The 25397-nt window shown below is 41.0% G+C and overlaps 1 protein-coding gene across 2 annotated transcripts in view; it reads left to right on the plus strand.

The window, feature by feature from the left end:
• Window positions 1-8237: 8237 nt before the first annotated feature.
• The window catches only part of PLOD2 (procollagen-lysine,2-oxoglutarate 5-dioxygenase 2), a 108075-nt gene continuing 90915 nt past the window's right edge, over window positions 8238-25397 (plus strand). Inside the window, exon 1 of one of the 2 annotated variants that reach the window (XM_079922670.1) lies at window positions 8238-8863. In XM_079922670.1, coding sequence (XP_079778796.1) covers window positions 8749-8863 — 115 coding nt within the window. In that variant the 5' untranslated portion in view covers window positions 8238-8748. The remainder of the gene's footprint in view (window positions 8864-25397) is intronic. The other variant, XM_079922671.1, reaches the window with a different exon arrangement.

Raw genomic sequence — 25397 nt, forward strand, 5'->3', positions numbered from 1 at the left:
TGAATAGCTGAACAACTGTGAACCTACTTTAAGGAAATCATGGGTGGAATAAGGAAGAAAAGGGATTTTTGCCTTTGTGATGGATTTGGGGCAATTTTTCTGTGTGGATGCTAGTTGTAACATTAATTTGTTTAAACATTAATTTGTTCATACAATAAATTATAATTACTGAAAAACTGTAGAATTCAAAAGCAAATATTAGAGTAATTGAATGCTAATATTTCTCATTTTGAGAGTTTTTTAAATTTTTAAGGGAAAAAACCCAATTCTTGTTTAAAAACTTGTTCTTTTTATTTTTTTGCGGTACGTGGGCCCCGCACTGTTGTGGCCTCTCCCGTTGCGGAGCACAGGCTCCGGACGCGCAGGCTCAGCGGCCATGGCCCACGAGCCTAGCTGCTCCGCGGCATGGGGGATCTTCCCGGACCGGGACATGAACCCGTATCCTCTGCATCGGCAGGTGGACTCTCAACCACTGCACCACCAGGGAAGCCCAAAACTTCTTCTTTAAATGATTATTTGCCTTTTATAGTCTATACCTAAAACAAAAAAATACCCATAATCCTGTGCACCTAAATAGTGTTTTCACTTTGGGCTAAAATTGGCCAAATAGTTATCTTTAAATTGTGATTTTTAAGAATCATATTAACCGTTGGGGAAAAAAGTAACACTAGAGCAGCAATTAAGAAAAACACTGTGATTGAAGTAAAATATAAATTAGAAGGCAGTCACCAAATGGCTACCTGCAGGGAGTTCACTGAACATTTCACATACAATATGAAGACGCTCAAAAGCCGTCAGCAAATGGGCTACATGATCATTATGGCTAGCTTCAAAAAGTATGAAGGGGCTCTGTGAATTATGATCTGTGTCTATAGTACAGAAAATTACATCTGAAGCAAACCATCCCTTTTGGAAACCTGTAATGGAAAATGCTCTAAAGAAGACAATAGTTATAATCCTGGGTGTTGCATTCAGACTGGGCACGGCATGCTCTTCCCTATTGCTACACCCTTTACAGTAAATTCTCCTTCAGTTCCATTGCCAAGATATTTCCTTAGTGTAGGTCACAAAATTCATTTTCCAGATTTTAGGAATGATGGATTAAAAATAATACTAGCACTTTCATGACACATTTCTAAATAATATTCATTTATAATAACCTTTATGATTTTCTATTATTTTATCCTCTCTGTTCTTTTTATGATATCTAATATTAGAGTTACTTACATCTGTTTTATTGGGTGATGGATCTGTGTATTTTCTTAGTTAGGCTCTGCTTCATTTCAAATAAGCATTCTTGGAGATCTCACCAAGTGACATTATAATTCAGTTATTTAACTCATAGTATTCTGTTAAATCAGACACTTGTAATCAACATATGTTAAGTTCAATTCTATCAAAATCAGCTCTGCCAGGACAGAGATGACCAGAACAAGCAGACCAGCCAGTAATGGGGCAGGGGACATAAGGAAGCATCCAACAGCAGGTGGTAAGGTAGTACCAGCAGGAGGCCTGGAGGGGGTTCAGACGTGGGAGGCAGTTACAGAACTCTGTTCTCGGGAGATTTACGAGATGACAAGGAAAGATCTCGGTCTGAGATGAAGTAGGCTATCAGACAGTGACCCAAGATAAGGACTAAGATGCTTGAGCTAAGGTGCATAAGGGGGACTTCCCTGGTGGCACAGTGGTTAAGAATCTGCTTGCCAATGCAGGGGACACTGGTTCGAGCCCTGGTTCGGGAAGATCCCCCATCCTGTGGAAGAACTGAGCCTGTGCGCCACAACTACTGAAAGCCGTGTGTCTAGAGCTCGTGCTCTGCAACAAGAGAAGCCACTGCAATGAGAAGCCCGAGCACCGCAACGAAGACCAAATGCAGCCAAAAATAAATAAATTAAAAAAAAATAACAGGTGTGTAAGGAAGAGCTCAGTCACAGAGGAATAAGGTAACAATTTCATTATAGGAAACTGGGCAGAGTGTAGGATCCTAGTTGACTAAGGAAGACCCATCTCGGTGCTGAGCCCAGAAATAGTTGATTGTAGACTCCTTATATTCACAATACTTATGGAAAGGATTGGGTCTAGATTCTAGGGATAGGACAAGGAGCGAATCAAAGTTTAATGAGGCCTAAGGTTTATATCATTTTAGGGATCGTTAAGGAAAAAAAAGACAATAGAGTTACAAATATAAAATAAGGTAAAGAAGTGAGTACTTATTCAGGATAAGAAAAGAAGATCTAACCACTTAAAAATTTATGGGATTCTTGGGCTCGAGTCTTTTTTTCCTAAGATCTCCTTGGATAGTTTCTGAGAAATGCTTTCTTAGTAATAGTTCCTGATAACAAACTGGCTTCCTTCCCAACCCAGGATACTGTACAATCCCCAGCCACTCCCAACACTCACAGAGGCCTTTGCAAGTGAGGGACACTGACACTTAAACTTTATTAGCTTCATGGCAAATCTGTCTCTGGACAGAGATGATTCCAGAGAAAGGAGTTCAATGGTCCTGGGAAGCAGGAGAATGAGGGACCATAAGAGCAGAGAGCCATAAAAAAACATGAGAAACTACAGCTGAACAAGAAATTTTTGACACGAGGCTATGTAATTATGTTAATCATAATTAATGTTATTCTGGAGTTACCTATGTCAATAAATATGTCATAGCTTAAAACTTTGGTAAAATATGTTTGGAAGACTGAATGCAGAAGCCACAAATGTCTGCTGGTAACTCATGGCCTAGATAGTTCTATCCCAATCAGTGTGACTAGTCAGAAAACATCTGCTAGGATCATCTTTGGAACACTTGTATACTCTGGCTCTCTTTACTATCCTGGCCTCCTCTTCTAACTCTGAATCTGGCTGCGTATAGTTTTACATCTGACATCATTCTGCTAGTTACAAGGGTTTCACAATTCATATCTGCAGAGGGAAGATTCTATATAATCATGTTCAGATGACTAAAACATATAATGGAGGTTAAAAAAAAATGGTGCTTTGTCTAGATGTGCTGAATGAGAACCAGGGTTCATAAATAAAGGGTTCTTGAAACCAGAGGGAGGAGTAAAAACCTTCAGAAGATAACCAAGGCACATTTCCCCTGTGATAAATAATTGTTTTTGTTGGCTGAAGAAATCTATTTTGCTTACCATCTGTTAAGCAGTTCACTTTCTTTTCTCACACTGGTTTTGTTTGGATTTCCAACTCTTGAAAAAGTCACTTTGGAAATTGTTCTCTTCAAGTTGCAACTTAAAGAATTTAAAAAGAAAACAGCTGGGGCCACAAGCCTCTCATATATAGAGGGTACCTTCAGACTGGTGGCAACTTTCTCACCCTACAATTAGAAAGGTGGCCCCCTGACATGGGCAGGAGAGGTCTGATTTAGTTGAAGAGTCACAGAATGAAAGCTCTGTCTCACGGGACCCTCCACTCCCTCATCTCCAGTTTGGACCTTACATTCACTGTCCTTTCTGCTCCCATCTAAAGTTTGATAGGAAACTCGTGTCCCCAGTGCTAAAAATCAATGACCTTTTCTCAGGCTTCCTCTTCCCATTTCCCAAGTCTCTCTTCAGTAGATGTTTTCCTGTTTGTCTGACTTTATCAGTCTCCTTTGCTGACTTCTCTCCTCCTCCACCCCCTATTGGGTCTGGCTTCCCCGAGTTTCAGCTCTTGGCTGTCTGGTTGTTTTTCCTTCTCATCTACTGCATTTAACCCCTCCCTCCTTCTCCACCCCCAGGGCTTTTATATGTGTTTTCAAGGCTTTACCTTTCATTCATTCAACAAATATTCATTGAATAAATATCTTGACTCCTTTTTTTCCCTCTTAACACCCACAATCAAACCATTAAGTTTTGTTGGCCCTACAATCAAAAATCTATTTCGAAACTGACTTGCTTTTACTGTTACCAACCAAGCTGAAACCACCATCGTCTCCTGGACCACTGCCTTAGACTCCAAATTGGCCTCCAGACTTTGCGGTTCATTTTCCCACCCATCTCCCTTGGTTTAGTCTCACTCAGCATCTGTGATCCTTTTCAAAACCTACGTTGAATCACGTCACTGCTCAGCTTGCAACCATCCAAATGGTGCTCTCTCTCTTTTCCAATTGCAGTAAGAACACTAAACATGAAATCTACCCTCTTAACAGATTTTTTAAGTGTACAATAGAGTAGTGTTATCTACAGAGACAATGCTGTGCAGCAGATCTTTGGAACTTATTCATTTTGAGAAACTGAAATTTCACCCCTGTTGGTTAGTAGTTCCGCTTCCCCCCTCCCCCTAGCCCCTGGCAACCACCATTCTATTCTTTGCTTCTAAGAAGTTGATTACTTTAGATATAAGTGGAATCATGCAGTATTTGTCCTTCTGTGAGTGGCTTCTTTCACTTAGCATAATGTCCTCAGGTCAAAGTTGATATCAGGCTCCACACAATCACACTGTGATTATCTGTTTACCTTTCCCATCCCTTGCTTGTTACCACCCAGGTTTCATAGCCTACTAAGCTTACGGTCACTGAACTCCTTTCCAACACTTCAGACTTGTTCTGGCCCCAGGGTCTTCGCACTTCCTGTTTTTCTTCCTGGACATAATTCTCCCATAGAGAATGACTACCTCTCTCCCTCACCACTTTCAGGTCTTTGCTCAAGGATCATCTTCTCAGTGACGGCTTCTCAGGACAGCCCATTTCAAAATTTCAGTATACCCTCGCCTTCTTAGTTAGCTTTCCTAATTTATTTTCTCTCTACAACTTATCACCATTGTGTGTTTATTATCTTTCTTTACGCAAGAGTAAAAGCTACATAAGGGAGGGACTTTGTTTTTTTCACTGATATATCTGTCTTACCAGCATCTAGAACAGTGCCTAGACGTAGTAGGCACACAGTGGGTGCATTTTGAATGAACAACTGAATGAATGAATACACGCTATTATGTGCCAGTACTGAGTATAATGATGAAGAAAAATTGGATCCTGCCCTTGATAAACAAACTGTCTAGTAAAAGACTGTCAAAAATGAAAGAGTTTTGTTTAAACTTAAAAGTTAGAAAGCATGGAGCAGGGATACTTAATCTATCTGGAGATAGGATGAGGTACTCAAGTTGGGCTTCCTGTAGGAGGTGGCACCTGAGCCTGACAGAAGTTGGCCCAATGAAAGGAAGAGGAGAGATTTGGAGAAGAGTTTTTTTGTTTTTTTTCCTTGAGAACATTTACCTTTAATTCTTTTTGTTAATTAATTTTTATTGGAGTATAGTTGCTTTACAATGTTGTGTTAGTTTGTGCTGCACAGCAAAGTGAATCAGTTATACATATACAGATATCTACTCCTTTTTAGATTCTTTTCCCATATAGGTCATTACAGAGTATTGAGTAGAGTTTCCTGTGCTATACAGTAGGTCTTATTAGATATCTATTTTAGAAGAGCTTTTAAAATAGAGAGATAACATGAACAAAGGCATGGTGGCTAAGAAGATGCTGTTACTGCTTTTCTCATTTCTCCTCAAATCTCCTTACCATTTCTGAGCATGCCAACCTCACTTCTCATGGCTAAGATGTGCATCATTCTTGGGGAGCTACTATGCCTGTGAGCATAGCAGGCTGGGAATGTCTGAGAATGAATGAGTGCCCCCAGGCCTTAATCCATGACTGATGAGTGTTGGCATATATATATATATATATATATATATATATATATATATATATATATATATATATATATTCCTATTCTCCTGCCCCTTGGCTAGGATATTTCTGTGGGGCGTACTTTACATCAATTCTGTGGGATTGTGGTTACCTACTGTGGTAGATTTAATAATGTACCCATTATTGGCCAATTCCCTTTTCTGTGTCACTTCACCCTCAGCTACCTCTTTTCCTTGAAACTCCCAACAAACTGCTGGTGCTTGAAACTTGGCTCTGGGTTGGCCTCTGTAAGAACAAAGGGGAAGATGGTGATTACTTTCCAAACTTTAGAGAATAAAAATTACAGTCTTTGGTCTGCTTTGGGAGGTAATAAAGCAAACCAGATCGGCTATAGGGAGAGGTGAAGTGAAGGAACTTGAATTCTAGGTTAAGAGATCTGGTTTGCTTCCAAATTTTTTCTGAAATCTTTGAGTTTGGGGATAAAGTAATTGAAAGGTTATTTGAGTATGATGAATCTAGCTGTGGTACGTGGGGTCAGGGAGGGTGTACACAGAGGGTGATCAGTTAGGACACAGTTCAAACAGCACATTAGTGAGGTGGCAGTGAGAATGGAAAGGAATAGAGGAGAGGCAATGTGAGGGGGAAAAAAATGACAGGATTTGGAGTCTAGCTCTGTGTTGTAGGGAGGGAGGTAGTGGGAGGAGAGAAGTAGAAAATGCCTGAGGCTCTGTGAGCTAAAGAGCAGCAGTATCATTAACAGAGATGAGGAAGCCATGAGTGGGATCTGGATTTCATGAGTTAAAGACATTTGGAGTTTGTGCCAGTGGAATGTCCAAGTAGAAATGTCCAGCAGACAGCTGGAAATATAAGAAGGGAGGAAGGATTTGGTTTCAGAATTGGGGCTCTTTCAGGCAGCGATAAATATGGCTGGCTATTTTGAAAAGCCCAAAGAAACACTTAACTTTTTTTTTTAATAGATCTTTATTGGAGTATAATTACTTCACAATACCGTGTTAGTTTCTGTTGCACAACAAATCCAATCACTTAACTTTATACAAGTCTTATAGTCCTGAACTTGTGACTCTCAGTAGAGAAGGAGGAATGTCATAGTAACCTGCAATTATTGGTGGACTTTGCAGTTGAAACACACACACCCTTGTGATGTGGAGAGGCTGTAAGTATGCATGTGGGCAAGTGGGGGATTGGAAGGGCAGAAAGCTAGGCTCTAACCATGCAAGTTCTTGAAGATACTGGACAACCAGGGAAGTGAGAAGTCAAGTTCAAGGACTTTGGCAGGATTCAGGCACAGCAGACAGATTTGGAATTCTGGAGACTGAGATTTGGCCAAAAAGACCAGCCAATCCCAGCAGAGACCTCAGATTTAGAAGACTGATGCTCTTTGTTTTCTGCCTAGTTTCATGGAGTGGCACTGGCCAGACACAGAAGGATGTTATTAAGGAATCCCTTCCTTAGCCTTTTCTTCTTCAGGCTAAACAATCCTTATTTCATTCTCACGTGTCATACTTTCCATTTCTTTATTTGTTGCTCTTCTCTGAACTTTCTCCAATATCCCTCTTAAAATACGGAGACCAAACCTTACACACACCATGACAACTGGCTTAGGGCTGGGCACAGGAAATTCTTCTTCTTCTGAAGTGTCACACACAGGCAACATTTCTTTACAGGTTTTCCACCTGTTTTTAACGTGACCATTTAGTACTCATCTAGACATCATGCTAATTTCAGACAAAATGTGATCATAATGGAACGTCTTTTCCAATAATTTTCTGTTTTAACTTCAAAGGCTCAGAGTTGGAAAGGGTATTGGCTCAAATCAGCTCCACTCCCCTCCCCTGCTCCTGCATTTTAGGAAGATAGAGGTAGAACATTATCGAATATTGCCATACTAACAATATGATTTTTTTTCTCCCATAGGATAGCTCGTGTCATGAAATATACGAGGCAGATTGTCAGGCTTTGGCCTTAATTTGTGCTTTTGCCCCTGCTCATCCCAACAGATTAAACACTGGGCTAGCTAAAATGTGCTGAGAAGTAATACATTAAAAGGAATTTTCTCAGACATGAGTCAAAACTGGAAGCAGGGGAGGACGCGCCAGGGAGCTGAGAGATCGCTCGCTCTGACAGCATCTCTGGGAGTAATTTTCCATGTAGACTGAAGGAAGATCTTGTAAGGCAAAGCACCGGGTTACACATGCTGGACTCCGATTCCGCAGGATTTACAAGCCATTACTGGAGAGAGTCTAAGGCTCTCCTGGCACAGGCAGAGGAGGAAGAAATGTTCAATGGACAATAAAAACTTTCTGTTTATAGAGTAAACTAAAAACAGGGTCTTCCTTTTACAGGGTTTAGAAATTTGCCCCTGAGTTAACGGGGGTGCGGGATGTGTCTACATTTCCATCATTCATTGTCGGGCGAGGTCCCATTCAACCAGGATTGCTGTGAATTTGACGTCGCTTCTGCTCTGGGGTAGCATCTAAATGTAGAGAAGAGCAGATTCGCACCCTTAGAGGCTACCGGGAAGCTCAGGGCGCTGGGGAAGCCGAGAGGAGGGAGCGGGGAGCGCCGCCCGTCAGCCAGACTCCCAGCGTCTCCTCCCCCTGTCTCGGGCCCACTCCCAAACTTAACTGCACGCTTCCGGGTTCCAGCCAGAAGCCCTGCGTGAGCCTCCACACGTAGCGGCAGACGGCTCTTTAAATAGGTCGGAGTTGAGCAAACAATCCCAGACGTGGGGCTGGGACTGGCGCGCAGGCAGGCGAGCGCAGGCAACCGCACGGTGCACTCAGCAGCGCGGCGGGTCAGCCGGCGGCCAATAGCCGGGGCGCGGCCCGCCCCGTCACCTCCCCCTCGGGGAGCCTATAAGTCGCCCGCGGCGCCGCAGGCGCCCGCCGCTCTGCGCCTTCCAGACCACCTGACTCCCGCCCCTCTCCACGCCGCTTGACCTGCCGGCTGCGGTTACCCTGCGCCCACTCTGCCCGGCCGCCTCCGCCCGCCTTCGTTGGCCCGGGGCGGATCAGGGGTCCCCACTCTCGCGAGAAGTGGGCCGCTGCAGGGTGTCAGGGGCGCCGGAGCCCGCGCGGGCCCTCGACGGGCCGAAGATGGGGCGGTGCGCGGTGCAGCCGCGGCTGCTGCTGCTGCTGCTGGCGCTCGTCCTCCAGCCCTGGGATCCCTGCCTGGGTGCAGACTCGGGGAAGTCCTCCAGCATCCCCACAGGTGAGCACTCCCGCGGGCCGCCCTGTCCCGCGAGGCTCGGCCGGATGGGCAGTTCATTCATCCACCGGTCCTTCGCGTGGGGTCGGCCGGGTGAGTTGGTGGAGGGAGGCGCCCGTCCCTCCGAGGTCCACAGAGGTGATTTGGTGGGAGCCTGTCCTTCCGCAGGACCACCGAGGTGAGTGGGGGTGGGCTGTCCATCCTCCTCAGAACCGCCCAGGTCTTCCCCAGAACTGCGCTCGGGCTGTGCTGATCCCCGGGGGAATGTGGGCGCATCCGCCCTCGTGGGCTCTCGGAGTTCTCCGTAACCCGAGAGCGCACGAAGTTTTCTTCAGCACGAGTTGGGGTTTCCTTTTGGTCTTGCAGGTCGGTGGGCACCAACACCTTTCCTGCAACTTTGCTTTCTCCTCCTTTGCTGGAGTTGGCATGATTTATCTGTTTTGGACGAAGCAGTACTCCCTCTGTGACCTAAACACTGGGCTAGTGTACTTTCTGATTGATGGTGACACATTCCTTCCAGCGCCCCAGGAAGTAGCTGGTAACACCTACCTCCTGCCAGAAACAACGCTCAAAACCGTGGTTGTTTTCAGTAAGGCTGCTTGGCTACCCAATACCTCCAGGAGGTAGCTTTCCTCTTTGGGGATTATGGAGGGGAAGCTGTCCACAGCTTTTCCGCTTAGCCACCCTGTTCGTAAGCCTGGTGCCCTTCCTTGTTTTCAGAAGCTGGAACTGCAGCAAATAGTCAAGTTCATGTAAAATAAAACTTTTTACATTTAGCAAGATTAAAGGGAGCCTCACCACATGTTTGTCGAAACATACTTTGCTGCCATTTGCTGCACATGCGATATCCTTCGAGTGTTCCACTTTTGTGCTCTAACTCTGTGTTCTCTGAGATTAGATCTTGCATTTAAATGTCCTTCTGCTGTACCACTTTTGTTTAAAAATTAAAATCATTCTGTCATTTTTTTGGGGGGGGGGAGAAAATAGGGCACTTTTCTTTTTGAACTTTACTTAAGCACAAGGACAGAAACTTCTATTTTAAGTTTACATCCAGAAGTTGACATTTGCTGTAGAACCCAGTCAAATCCATGTAAGCAATACTTTTGTTTTCATCTGAAACAAACCTTTCCTAGGGTTTGTTTCCTAGGGTTTGTTTCAGAAAACTTCAGTGGACTAAGTTGCCCATCTTTCTACATTCCTGCCAAACAGTACTTGCTTTGTTAGTTTGAGAAACTTCAGCATTTGGATAGATTTTTGTCAGTTACAGTATACTTTTCTTTCTCTCAGATATATGTGATGGCTTCAAATTGAGTTTCTCAACCCTTTGTGGTTTCTTTAAATTTGAACTGAATTTTTTTCATTATTTTAAAATTATCTTTTACTGTAACATCTAGAAAATAGACAAGAAAATGCCTTCAGCAAACCTGGAAAAGGAGACATTAAAAAAAAATTCCCAGAAAAATGACTTTCTTTGTTGAAACACCCAAGGAAACTTACTGGGAAATAAAATAACCTCTAAGGACTTTGCCACTTTTAGAGGGACCTCTTCAGCCTTTGTATATTTTATTTCACTTCATTATCAACACCCCTTATAGAAGACATCTCTTTGTGGCTGCGTTTAGGTTTACATTCAAAATTATCTTTCTTTCCTAATCTGACTTTTAAGTTTCATGGAGCTGGACAGTAAAGTTTTAATGGATTGTAACATCAGAGAAGGGAATTTCAGATATAAATGCTTTTCTCAGAAAATGACACGTAAAACCCACTGCTGACAACTGAGGACTGATTTTGGTGGTTGGGCATGGGGAATTCAGATATCATTTAAATGCAGAAAAATATTGATTTGTCATAGATGGAGCCAGCAGTAGTCAGTTTGATTATGAACTGTGTATAGGTAGATGTGATAAGCTATTAAATATAGATGGTACAGTGCTTGATAACATGGGGAGAATCATGGAATACGTTCCATTTTCTCTCTAAACTACTACAACTGAAAATTGCTAAATTGGAAACTTATCTATGTAAATATCAAGCAAACTTTAGAACTCTAAGTTGTTCCTTGCTTAATAGGAGGTCTTTAAGAAGAGTGCTTATCATCTCTAACCCGCTATTTTTGTCACCATGTCCCAGCTAAACATGAAGAAATAGATTAGACCAGGGTTTTGTGGCTGTGTTTACATTTTGAGCTAGATAATTATTTATTGTGGGAGACTATCCAGTGCATTTTACGATGTTTAGCAGCATCCTTGGCCTCTACCCACTAGAAGCCAGGAGGACCCTCCTCCAGGAGTGAAAATGAAATATGTCTCAAAATTAAAAATGGCCATATGTCTCCTGAGGGACAAAATTACCCAGGGTTGGAAATCACTGGATCAGACAAATCTATGTGTATTTGAGGCAATGTGGAGTTATAGTGTACTGGAATGATAATGGCTACTCTTTTTTCGAAACAAATATTTATAGTGATTTTTCCAGTTTTCCACTGTAGTAGGGAATGTGTTGTTTGAATCACATTACATTAATCAATTTTTGAAATATAGTTTTTCCTAGCTTTGATGCTGTGCGTTAACCAGAGTTGAGAACACTGCTTTTTGTTTTCTTTGCTGAGAGTTCTACCGTGTACTGCATTCATTCCTTTTCGGTTGCCACTTTATTCTCAGCATGGAAAGACTCTAAATAAGAATTTGGTTAAAAACAATCATTTTCTCCTAGAATCATTTATAGGAATTTTGCCTTAAACTTTTATCTCCATGGGAGCTTTCGAGGCAAAACCCTCCTAACAAGCATCAACAAATCAAGTTCATACCCTGATTTATGTTTCCTACACTTTTTCCCTTCTCAATGAGAGAAGGTGTATTCCTGCCAAGAATTTGTAACTAAGTCTCCAGACCTAGATCAACATTTGGTGTGTTTTCTAAGGTACCTTGCCTATTCCATGATCTAAATTGGGCAGAAACCAAGTTTTGCACAAAAATGGAGGAAATGGTTTCAGATGTTTCTGTCAAGACCAGTATTTTTCAACCATGTTCATTTATAAACTCTTTAATTTACCCTGGCACATTCAAGGAGGAAAGGAAAGGTCTGTCCCTATCTGCTGATGCAAACTGACAATTTACGGGATGGAGAGGAAAAAACCAAGGTCCTGGAAAAACCTCGAGAAGAAGAGAGGGAGGCTTGTGCTTTGTGTACTTTGTGTGTCCTGGGCTGCAGCCACACAGAATGACCAGTCTCTGCCTTTTGTTCGTGTAAAAATAGACATACAAAACAATTCTAGAGAATGTGAGGACCAGAAATGAAAATTAAATTGAGATACCCTTCTCTACCCATCACATTGACTAAAGCATTAAAAAAATAAACTCTGATCATACCAACTGTTGTGAGGGTGAGAAGTCTCAGGAAGCACACCACCTTTGGAGAACAGTTTAGTAATGTCTAGTGGAATGGAGAATCCGCATACCCTGCCATCCTAGATACACATGTACAGGTCTCTCAAATTTCTACTTCTGTCTGTTCTCCTTGAAATTATATTCTTTGTTTATATCTAGCTCCTAAGAAATTCTTCTCCATCCTGCCTTTTGTTTGGCTCTCTTTCTAACTGCTTAATGCAGTTGGTTTATACGATCATGTCTGCTTTGTATGATAGATGTTCATGTTTAATAAATTATAAATTTTTTGGAGTAAAGGACTGAGTCTTATTCATTTTTGTGCCCCTCACAGTACCTTCCCTGTTCTTTTAACACAAAGAAGATTCTCAGTTTATGTTTGTTGAGTTTCTGGCCGCCTCGGAGAATTATGAAAAGTGGCATGCAGTCAATGAGATTTCTAGCTGCTCCTTTTCCTAGTGTTTTAACTAAGTTCACTGAGTTTCCTTTCTCTACCAGGGTACCCATGCACTACCATGATCAAGGAACTTACCCATGAAACATCAGGCAAGGCTTTGTTTCTGAACAAGTTGTTGGCAACTCTTTTTTTTTCCCTTGGCTATGTTGGCTCTTCGTTTCTGCGTGAGGACTTTCTCTTATCGTGGTGAGCGGGGGTTACTGTTCGCTGCGGTGCGCAGGCTTCTCATTGCAGTGGCTTCTCTTGTTGCAGAGCACGGGCTCCAGGTGCGTGGGCTTTAGTAGTTGCAGCGTGTGGGCTCAGTAGTTGTGGCTCGCGGGCTCTAGAGCGCAGGCTCAGTAGTTGTGGTGCACGGCCTTAGTTGCTCCACGGCATGTGGGATCTTCCTGGTCTAGGGATCGAACCTGCGTCCCCTGCATTGGCAGGCATATTCTCAACCACTGTGCCACCAGGGAAGTCCAGTTGTTGGCAGTTCTTCTCCAGAAGTTACATTTTCTGCTCTACCTAGCTTTCTCAATATAAAATCATACCTTCAGAAATACTTTCACGTGGTTGGATACCATGATCCTTTTTTTATAGATGGTGAAATGGACATTTAGATGGTTTGTTACTTGAAGATCAGATAGCTGAAAGCAACACAAGAGGGACTTGTGCCCTTTCTTCAGGCCATGCTCTGTGTCTTCCCTGACCCCTTTATGCTTTTGGACTTTCAGTACCGATGGGAAAGAAATAGAGACTGGGCATCAGAGATCTAAAGAAGCAAAAGGGCTGCTTTGCTAAAGAGCACTAATTTTGTAGGTTTATATAAATGGAGGGGAAAGGGATAGGCAGGGGCTGAAGGAAAGCTTGGCCCCTGGTCAGGGATGACAAGCTACAGCCCACGGGCCAAATCCGGCAGACTATAAACAGCTACCTGTTTTTGTACAGCCAGTGAGCTAATGATGAGTTTTACATTTTTAAATGACTGAAAACTATAAATATATATATATATATATGTCTCGTGACATATGAAAGTTATATGAAATCCAGTATTCAGGGTCCGTAAAGTTTTATTGGCTCACAACCACATTCGTTCGTTAACATATCATCTGTGGCTGCTTTGGTGCTACAAGGCAGAGTCGATTAGTTGTCACAGAGGCTATATGTCCTGCAAAGTCTAAATTATTTGCTCTCTGGCCCTGTACAGAAACCCTTTGCCGACTTTGGCCTTAGGAGATGGTATTCCCTCTTAAGCCATGTCTCCTGCAGATCTGCTGCTCTCTTGGAAGGAGACACATTCTGGACAGTAGCAGCTGGCTCTGGGCACTTGAGAGAGCTGTTTTTCATTTTAGCCTTTGCCAGTGATTCCTGTGGCATTTTGAATTCAAACATAGAGCTTCTCTGTTACATCTTTTTAAACCTGGTGCTTGATGCTAACTAGACATGTACTTTGGTGTAAATAGTGTGCTTAGGATAAAAAATGGATTTATATACACTACCAAATGTAAAGTAGATCGCTAGTGGGAAGCAGCCGCATAGCACAGGGAGATCAGCTCGGTGCTTTGTGACCACCTAGAGGGGTGGGATAGGGAGGGTGGGAGGGAGGGAGATGCAAGAGGGAAGAGATATGGGGACATATGTATATGTATAACTGATTCACTTTGTTATAAAGCAGAAACTAACACACCATTGTAAAGCAATTATACTCCAATAAAGATGTTAAAAAACAAAAAGAATAAAACACCCTGGTGGCCGATTGTAAACGAGATGCATATTTCTTTTTCAGAGCTTGTGTGTGTTCTAGAAATTTGGTCTAGAAACTCCACTGTGAATCTGTGGCTTGATTCCTGGGAGGAAATGATTAGCACATTCATCAATGACTATTTTTATTCTTCTTCAACCTTTGCTGTAAAACTTAAGCTGAACTGAGAAATTGGTACTTTTAAAATGACAGATCTTTTTCTTTTACATTTTACCCCTTTGCATTTGCTGCGATGTGTTTGCCTCACTAAACTTAAATAACAACTCATTTTCAGAACTATTGAGATTTTAATTAGCCAAGAAATAGTTATCCAGAGTAGTAGAATTATAAACAGTGCATTATGATTTGTTGTCCTTATGCTACCTACTATCTTTTTAAAATTGAAATACACTTGATTTGCTACTTACTGCCTTACGGCGTATTATGTTGCAACTTTGTTTGGTAATGGTGCTACTGAATTTATCACTACGCTATTAACTGTGTCACAAGAAAGCTCCGTCAAAACATGCTGTTTATAATTAAAAAATACAGAAACTTTAAATACGTTTTAATGTTTCCCATTCAGGATAACTTTATTTAAAACAAAATTTAAAGAGTGAAGATATGTTATTTTTATACCCAGAGGAACGATTTCCATTACATATTTTCTTTTGTGTGTTAAAAGAGGCACATCAACTTCTGTTAATGATTTTGATTTAGTTTTTAAATATAAATCTCTTTATTAAAAAAATAAACTAATTCAGGTTAGTGCATTTACGTACTTAGTTACTAGATTGATTCATAAGTATTTTTCAGGCCTTGGTTGTATTAGTAGCATACTGTAGCAGTTATGGGAAAATAACAATCATTTTTTATTCCAATTGAAATGTGGGTATATCTCCCCCCTTAAATTTATTTCTTAAAAAAAGATGTGATTATATGAGAAAATGCTTGATTTGCTAGTGTGGACATAGACTTCGTTTACTGTTTATATTCTGCTGTAAAAATTTTGGTTTAAAGTTTAGTTTGTATAGGGTTGGAATTGCATTTTATGTAGTTAGGGAGAAAACTTTGAATAGTGAGTAGACTATCTTTGCTTTATAATGAAAATCTTCATTAGAAATGGAAAAAAACACTTTAATTTCATACAATTGGAGGAACATGCTTGTTGCTATTAATATATTCTGGGAAATTTTTAATACAAAAAGAGTTTTTGAGGACATACAGCTAAAATGAGGGGGCTAAATGGTCAGGGAAAGTGCTTCTAAAAAACATGGTTGAGTTTCCAAAATGGGCTAGGGTTATAATTAAATCTCATTTGTTATATTGATTTTAACATTGCTTTTATTACTTTGGATGTATAAGACATCCTGGTGTTATTACATTAACTGATCATCTGCTCATTTACTTTAGGGTTACATACTAAAATTTTTAAAAGGAGTTCTATTTATTTTTCTAGTTACTGCTAATCTGTTTCAACATTTCTTCCAAAGAGAAAGAGAGAGGGGATTTTCCTCTGATTAAAATGCTGTGGTTCTGTTCTTCTAACGCTGTGGACATCACATGGTAAAGATTCTTATGGTAGGAAGGAACTTGCAAGCACATGTAATTTTTATCGCTCTCATCACCAGCCCTAGTCAGACCCAGACATTCAGAGGTACTGAGGAGACACTGAATATGCATCATGCCACCCAGCTTCACTGTCTGCAGGCACAGCAGCAAGTGGAAGAAGGACGTGAGGTCCAGGCAGTCTTGAGTTCCTGATTCTTGGACACTGTCCAGGAAAAGCCCCAGAAACTCTGCATCTCAGTTCCAGTGACCACAGAGCCCCAACACAGAGCCAGTGTCCCATCAGCAAGGCTCTTTCATTGACTAGTCTGTTTCACTGGTTTGAAGCTACAACTTTTATTGGGCCTTAGGGTGCTAATTACTTTTAGGTGCTACACACCTGGCTAGGAAGGGAGCCAGTTACTTTTGGATTTTTAAAATTCATTCTCAAAACTGGTTCTTTAAATATTTGATCCTTTTCTTCCTGGGTCTAGCAGTATACTAACACGAGCAGCTTTTAGCATGCCAAACAACAACAACAACAACAACAAAGCAAATGTAGAATTAAAATTTTTTTTTTTGGAGGAAACTGGCTAACAGTTTGTAGGCAGATTAAAATGACCTCCCTAATTCAATTGCCTAGGGAAGTGTTACAGAGCCATCATGCAGAGGGCAAACTGGCTCTCTGATGGGATTTTCCAGTCATGCCCATGCCCGAGGCCCCTTGTCTTCCGAGGGCTCCTTGCTCTCCTGCGCTAACCTTGCAGAAACTCTCTCCTGGCCTCCAGCTGGCATCACAACTGTGACCAGAGTGCCTTGGTCATCCAGAGCCTCTGAAATTCCTGTCGGCCACGTCTAGAGAGGGACAATTCTCCTTTTCTTCTTAGTTGAGTTTAAACAGGGGTGGAATTTTTTAAACAGTGACTTTACTGGGTAACCAAGGGCAAAACAAAACAAAACCCCAAACTGGAAAAGCACCAAAGCAAAGCAATGAACAGACTTACAAATTAGAGACTCAGAGTTCTTACTCTACTGTGACTTTACTTAAAGACCTGCCTACCTGCACATCCTCGGGGATTCATAGGTTCTGCGTCTGTGCGCAGCTTTTCTTTCTCCTCTCTTCCGTCCTGCTTCTCTTCACCAGCTTCTTTTACACAGACAGCTCTTTCCTCTCCAGCATTGGAGTCCATGAAGTTCATAGATAGATAAGTGTTACTAGGTTGTGAAATAATAAAAAATATGTTTATTTTGATCTCAACAGCCGCCCCCCTCGCCCCATTCCTGCTAATATTTGGCCTTTGAGCCTTGCTCCTGACACAGAGCTCCTAAAACCCTTGTAATTTCCTGAGTGATAGGAGTGTCAGACACAGAGCTCCTCTATCCCTTGGAATTTCCTAGGTGATAGGAGCATCTTCTGTTCTAATGAGACAACTCTTGGTGGGCTCTTGGACGGAGTCTGGTCACTAGAAAGACCAAGCCGTGATTAGAAACTTGGAGCTTTCAGCCCTACCCCCGTATTCCACGGAGGGAGAGGGATTTGAAACTAAGTTAATAATCGACCACGCCTATGTGATGAAGCCTCTACAGAGATCCCTAAAGTTCAGGTTTTGGAGAGCTTCTGAGTCTTGGAATGCATCTACAAGCCAGGAAGGTAGTACACTCCAGCTCCAGAGGGGACAGAAACTCCTGCCCTGGGGACCCTTCTAGACCTTGACCTATGTATCTCTTCATCTTGCTGTTCATTTGTATCCTTTAAAATATTTTTGTAATAAATTGGCAATAGTAAGTCAGCTGTTTTCCTTGGTTCTGTCGGCCACTCTAGAAAATTATTGAACCTGAGAAGGGGGGGTCTTGGGAACTTCTGATTTGTAGCCAAGTCACACAGAAGTTGTGGGTAACCTGGGGACCTACTACTTGCGACGGGCATCTGAAGTGGGGGCAGCCTTATGGGACTGAGCCCTTAACCTGTCGGGTCTGTGGTAATTCTGGTTAAATTGAACTGAATTGCAGAACACCCAGCTGATGTGGGAGAAAGGGTCTGTGTGGGGAAAAAACCCACACATGGGTGTCAGAAGTATTGTGTGTGTATATAGTAGAGGAGAACACCATAGTGTTTTCTCTAGACATCGGTGGACGAGATATTTTTATAGTTTCGTAGGGACCTATCAGCCTAACCCTAGTCATTTATTTTCTTCAGTGGGTAAGTTTTGAATGCATTTTTGCTCACAGCTCTTCTGATAGTGCTTTGTTCTTGGTTTTGAGTAGTAATTTACATTGGCTTATATGAATCTAGACTCTTCAATAAATCTACACTTATTTAAATAACTTTAAAAATTCTCCCAGAATACACTTTTTCTAGAGGTAATTAGCAGTATTGTAACTTCTTAGCTACAAATGCACGCTAAGAACAATTCCTACTGTGTAATATTCTGAAGTGTCACAATTAACATTTCAAAATTTAATTCTATGCGTATTTATTGAATGGCTAGTCTGTGTTCCAAGTTGCCTTATGTGGAGGAAAAAGAGAAAAAACATGACAAACCAAAAATGTGTTAGGCTCAGTTCCTGTTCCACATTGAAATTCTAAGATTCTTACATAGAAAATAGTGCATATATAAAACTGAACAAATCGAAAGAGCACTTATGATGAAGCCTGGCCTGTGGGGAAGACGATAGACATCTGGGCGTCGGGAAACTTACATCTAAGTTTTAACCCTTCCACTCACTAACCTTGAGTCAATTACCTTGCCTCACCCGACTTCTTTGTAATTTATGATCTCTCTAGCTCTGTTATTTGATGTTCCTTGAATTCAGGATGTGTAGTGGAGACAAAGTGCTGCAGGAATCCGAAATGAGGTCTCAAGGAAATTTACTACTGATGATTTTGTTAGGCCAAAGAAAGCATAGATACAAAGTTGTTTTGTATTTTAATATTCTAGTTATTCTATCAGAAGCTGGACTTAGGCTTTGATTTTTTTTTCCTAATTAACTTTTGATTTAGAGGTAAGAAAATAGGGCCAAGAATAATTAAATTTACATTTAAAAATATTTCAAGTGTTTTAATATGAGAGGAGAAAACAATCTGGTGTTTATATGAAGCTATTTTCCATCTCCTGAGAGGAATCATATACTCTTCAGTACATTTAAATATTGTAAGTTTTTTTTTTGTAAGCTGTTTTTAAAAATAACTGTATATTCCTGTTTCCACCTTGTTTAAGGCCTGTTGGTTAACAAAAATGATGCTGATAACTCTTTCGAAGTTATAGAATTTTTTTAATGAAATGTGCTGTTTAAAAATTGGAAGCCCTCCTCCAGATTGTTCTGAAACACTTATCAAATCACCTAGATCTACTGTTTAGAGTCATTAAATATTTGTAAAATATGATTGCATTTAGTAAACTAGAAACATGGTAAAGAAAAAGAAAATCAGCTCATGGGAGAAAAGTTTTTGTGTGCATTGTGTGTGTGTATGCATAGTGTTTGCTACCCACAGAGATAACTGTTAAGCCTTGAGAGTGGAGTAGAAATTTGGGGTGCCTTTCGATCTGGACTTTTCTTGGATATATTTTTCGTTCATTGTCACAGTAACATTTATTCTGCATGTGTTTGCACCCCTGGAGTGAAACATATCTAGTAAATGGTATAGTCTTAGACCCAGGCCTTGGAAGAGGTGGTGGTGCTTTTCTCTTCGGACTATTTTTCCTACTGCTGCAGATGGATTTTATGTAAATTGAAGGAAGCAGTTCAAAGAAAACAATGGGATGGGAAAGAGGGTGGCTTAGTTTTGAAAACATACAGTTGTTAACTTTTTCCAGTATAAGATTACCAAGAAATCACAGAACCATTTAGTCTGGGTGTTGTTTTTGGAGATTAACTGTGATTTATTGAATAAGCAAGTAAACATTAGCAGATGTTTCTCCTGTAGCGTCGGTAAGGTTGAAGAAAAATCTGTTTCAATAAAATAATTACTTTTGTATTACTATAAAATAGTTGATACGTTTATGTCCCTCAAGTGTAAGCATGGGTTGTTTTCATAGGGTATATAATCCTAAATAGTCAAGCTCCTCTTCTCCATAGCAAGTCGCTGAATGGCTCTGTTACACGAGTGACAGCAGCATCACGGGTTGCAGTTACAGCGGGTTACAGTTTATGGCAGAGTGGGATTTTTTAAGGTTGAGGTAAGAGATAAACTAAGAAGCTTATTTTAAATCGTACACGTAAACTTAAGAAATGTCCACACTTGACAGTTCTATCTCCTTTTCTAAAACTGGATTTAAATTCTTCGTTGATGTAAGGTATGACTTTTTCTTAATAAGTGTCAGAATAGCCCACATTTGAATGAGTTTAAAGCATATCTGAATTGTAGAAGATTCTTTTGAAAAACGAGTCTTACTCAGTGTGAAGAGGTGATGGGAGGTAGAGGTGAAGTGGAGGAGAGGAGCTGAAATTGCTTGCAAGCCTGTTAGAAAATTATACGTGATATATATGTGATTCGAATGGGTTCAGGCAATTAATTCAGAAATACCTGAAAGCGCCACTGCCTCAAATGCTGGCAGAGGGCAAGTTTGCTTATGTAAAACTAGACACTCCCTAAGCAGAAATTTGGTTTGAATAGTTTCACATGAGGAATTTCTTTCCCTGGTTTGTGCTAACTGATAGTGTAGCATTTTGTTTTAACCATAATAAACTGTACGTCCCAGCCATTCTTGCCATGCAGTGACTCCCAGGCTGCAGGCCCGGGTGCATGGATCCTGGTGGGACATGCACGCTGAGACAGTATGCAGTACTGGATTTGCTTTTCGTTTGGTTATGGGGAATTAGCCGGTTGCTGTGGTAATCAGCAGAGGTTCAGAAACCTAGACACTGTGACTCTATGATGCCAACCATGGATGTGTTCCATGGTGGAAGAGGTCACGTCACATTTCTTGGTGTTTCTGATAAATTAAGGTGCAAGTCCGTTGTGCTTTGAATTATCTGGAAAGCTGTATTGTTCCTGCTTTCATCCTGAATACATTATTAAGAATTTGAGCAAGATGCTACTTTGCTCTTGACACATTAGGGCAACTGCAAAGGCAGTACAGAAGGGGATGCTTGCTTTCTAGATATAGCCAGAGAGGGTTCACCATACAGGAAGGGGGCTAGACCCCTCTAAGTGCGAATTAAAGGTATGTATTGTATGAGCTTGCCTGTCTTACTGTGATACATGATTTATTTTAAGGCCAGATGTTCATAAACTGCTTGTGTGCTAATTATGAAAGATGCCCCGTGGAAGACAGTATAGGATAATGCTAAGGAGATGGGATTATGGAATCAGACAGCCTGCATTTAAATCCCATCTCTGCCACTTATTTGCTGATTGTCCTGGGAACAAGTTAGTTAACCTCTTTGAATCATAGTTTCTTTATAACAGTAATTGCCTCCTGGGTTTGACTTGAGGGTTAAATATGATAATGCCAGTAAAAGGCTTAGCACAGAGTCTGCAAACGGAAATTGCTCAATAAGTGCTACTAACTAAATTTGTCATTTAGTTAGAGTATAATTTTAAAGAGTAGAATTCCAGTTAGCATTATTCTAAAGTGGAGCATATAAGGTATGGAATTAATTCTTGTGTTCTGATTGATAATGGAGAGGAAAGTGTGGGCTGTCAATGAATTCTAGAAAATAAGTTTTCACAAGTTAAGATATAAAGACAACTTTTTCCAGGGGAACCCAAAGGAAATAATAAGTTTAGTAGTGCAGCCTCTTCGGTGATGCTCTTTGATTGCTTATTCGAATTCAAAATTTTGAAGTCACTTTTCCTCATTCCTCTTATTTACTCTTAATATTCAGATATGTTGAGTTTTACCCATCATTTTTTCTCTCTCTCCGTTTTTTGTTTCATCTATAGTGGAAAGCATATATATATATATATATATATATATATATATATATATATATATATATATGATTACATACCACAAACAGATAAGGCCTGTCTTTTTTTAAACATAGTCTTAAGACTGTTATCACACTCAATAGTAATTCCTTCATATCATCTAATACTTATTCAAGTTCACTTTTGCCCCCTGTTCTCAAAACTGACTTTTAACAGTTAGTTTATTTGATCAAGATCCATCAGTTTCTCCTAAACACCCCTTCAAGCTGTCATCACCGTAGTCTACGCTACTGATCTCTGGCAGCTTGAGGGTCAAATTCAGCCTGCTTATTGTTTTTCAGAAAACTTGAACTAAGTCCTGTGTTGTTTTTTTTTTTTTTTTGCAGTACGCGGGCCTCTCACCGCTGTGGCCTCTCCCGTTGTGGAGCACAGGCTCCGGACACGCAGGCTCAGCGGCCATGGCTCACAGGCCCGCCGCTCCGCGGCGTGTGTGATCTTCCCGGACCAGGGCACGAACCCCTGTCCCCTGCATCGGCAGGCGGGCTCTCAACCACTGCGCCACCAGGGAAAGCCCCTGTGTTTTTAAAATTAGGAAAATTTACTGAAGACTCTGGAATTTATTTCTCTTGGGGTGGGGTGGGGTGGGGAGGAGGCCTGGAGACCCTGGATTTGCCCTCCCACGTGGCAGCCACAGCTGGCTGTTGCTGCGTGGTGTTCCCCCTGTAGGTGGTACTTGTGTACTCCTGTTCGCCATACTCTCCCCGCACCGCCCCACCTCTTCACTGTTTATTGTGTGTTACAACTCCTGGTCTGGGCACACATCACAGAATAAGACAGTTATACTTGCTTCTTAAATTGTTAAATTATCTTGCCTCATCTTTCCATACTAATGTTTCTCGAGTCTAGTGGCTTTTAACTGGGAGTGGTTTTTTGCCCTCCATGGCATGTTTGGTAACATCTGGAGACCTTTTTGATTGTCGTGAGTGGTGGGTGCTCCTGGCATTCTATGGGTAGAGACCAGGGATGCTGCTAAAACATCTGACAATGCACAGCACAAGAATTATTTGGTCCCAAACGTCAGTAGAGCTAAGATTGAGAAACTCTGCTCTTGTCTGATGGCACATTTCCAATTTCACTGCCCTGTTTAGAAACTTTCTGTGCCTTCCCTATTTTCAAATGTATTTATCACTGTTTCCCAATTTTCACTTGATAATGCATACTGGACTCCTTATCCAGCCAAGATACCACAATTTTATCTTTTTTTTAGTAATATCTGTTTTTCCAGTTTCTTCTCACTGTCAAAATCCTACTTAACATTTTTTTTAAAAAAAATTTAATTTTTTGGTCTCGCCGCGTGGCATGCAGGATCTTAGTTCCCCAACCAGGGATCGAGCCCATGCTCCCTACAGTGGAAGCACGAAGTCTTAACCACTGGACCACCGGGGAGGTCCCCCCTACTTAACATTTTTAAGTCCTCTGTTTTGCCCGTTCATGAAACTGTTTTTTTTATGACACTTTTCCACATTATTCTCTAAAAATCATCTTATTAGAACTGGAAACTTTCTTAAAGATGATCTTTAAACTTTCTTAAAGATGATCTTTCCCTCAATACTGTTTCTGCTTCTCCAAACCAAGAAACTGCATCTGGAGGTATTACATGGTATATGCAAGGTATCTCCTAGTTCTTTGTTTTTCCCCTCCATGCTGGACTCCTGCAACATTATTTGCTAGCTTATAATCTGTTACTTAATTAGGGATTTAGTATGTTATTTTCAGACTTTTCATGTGAATTAACTTCATATTCTCTGCTGGATTTTAAACCGCAATAGGACAGAGACAGTATCTCTTACTGTTGGTACCAAGTCTGTGATTTGCCGTGCCTCAGACCTTTCTTTGCCTGTAGGCCCTACAGAGGGGTAGTCAGATAACCCATGTCACCCCAGTCACAACTAACAAGGTGAGTGGGCACCTGTGTTTCTCCATTCCATTCAGGAAAGAGAGACCATTCTAGATATCTTGAGCAGAAGGGGATTATTTAACAAAAGTAATTATGGGTTTATGAAATTGTTGGAAAGGCTGGAAGAGGAGGCTTTAGGCTGAGCCTCCAGCATTGATTCCTAGAACAGCGGAGAGAGCTAACCAGGCTCGGAGGTTACGACCTCAGTCCCAACTGGGGGGAATCAGGAGGCCTCCATTAGAACTACAGCCACACGAGTATATGATGCTGTAAATGTAATTCCGGGATCAGGAAGCTTTCTCCATTGACTTCTTCTGCACCGGAAGCTGGTGACTGGACTCTAGAAAGCAGAATTCAACCACTGCCTCTGCTGCATATCTGTCTGTGTGTCTCCCTCCTGCCCTCCATCCCTCCCTCCACAAAGTGGAAGACTGGAACACTGAGGTGCCTTCCTGACCGTATTTACCAATGGAATCGGCCAGCAGTGTGGGAAGACCACCTGTCTTCCAAATTTCATAGGAATGCATCTGAAAAGGAGGGGCATGATTTTCATCGAGAAGCTTAGCTCCAAAGGAGTTGGGGAAATGTAGCTTTAATATTTATTTTTCCCATGACTTTCTTCAGTAATTGTTCTCCTTGCAGCTTGATAAATCATTCAATAATTTTGGACATTTATAAGTCTTTTTGACAGTAGGAATGCAAGTATGGGCTCAGCATTACGTGAAACACGTGCTCTGAATGTTAACATGGACTCTGTTATAAAGTTTAAAGATTATTGAATACTTGCCCAAATTTCAACAATCTTCCATGACTGTCTTACTGAAGACAGTCATGGAAAAATGAAATAAAACCATAAAATAGAGGAATTTACCTCGCCTTGCCCTCCAGTATGTAGTGCAGCTTATCTCTAATTACCATTTTGTAGTGTTTGTTTGACTTTCAGCTATTTTTTTTCTTTTTTTTTTCAGCTATTTTAAAATTTTATTTTCTAGTCCTTTCATCTTATACAACACCCTATTAATTTCAGTAAGTACTTAGCTGGCTAAAGCGACTTTTCTGAGATGAAATGACTGGGGCTTACCCAAGGCTTCTGGAATTTGAGAAGGTCAAGAGATAATGGAAAAATTCTGGCTCATTTAGGAAGGAAGGATTTTATTTGACTCCACTTCTTAAGTATTCATGGAAGCAAAAGTACAAAACAAAACAAAACTCAAAACCTTTGTGGATCACCATAACTACACTTCATAATTATACATTTATTTTTAGTGATTTTTATTTGAAAGCTTGGTTTTCAGGTAACACTTCTTTTACCTTTGTAGTTTCTCTGCTCATAGCAGAAACTATAAATAAGCTTGTGGCTGAAACTTCTGCTGAGCAAATCTACAGAAGATTATCTTGCATTAGACTTTGAATGTTGGTTTTCCTTAAAATTTCTTCGAGTTGGGACATGCAAATGTGTTTCATTTTATTTGACTTTTCTAGGTTCTTCCCAACTACACATTTATTTATTTTTAAATTACATTTGTTTTGCTTATTGTTTGTGATAATTCCAGGTGATAAATACATGCACCTCAATGTTAAAATGAATAAGCAGACA

This window comes from Stenella coeruleoalba (genome assembly GCF_951394435.1).
Source record: "Stenella coeruleoalba genome assembly, chromosome: 5".
NCBI classification, from domain to species: domain Eukaryota; kingdom Metazoa; phylum Chordata; class Mammalia; order Artiodactyla; family Delphinidae; genus Stenella; species Stenella coeruleoalba.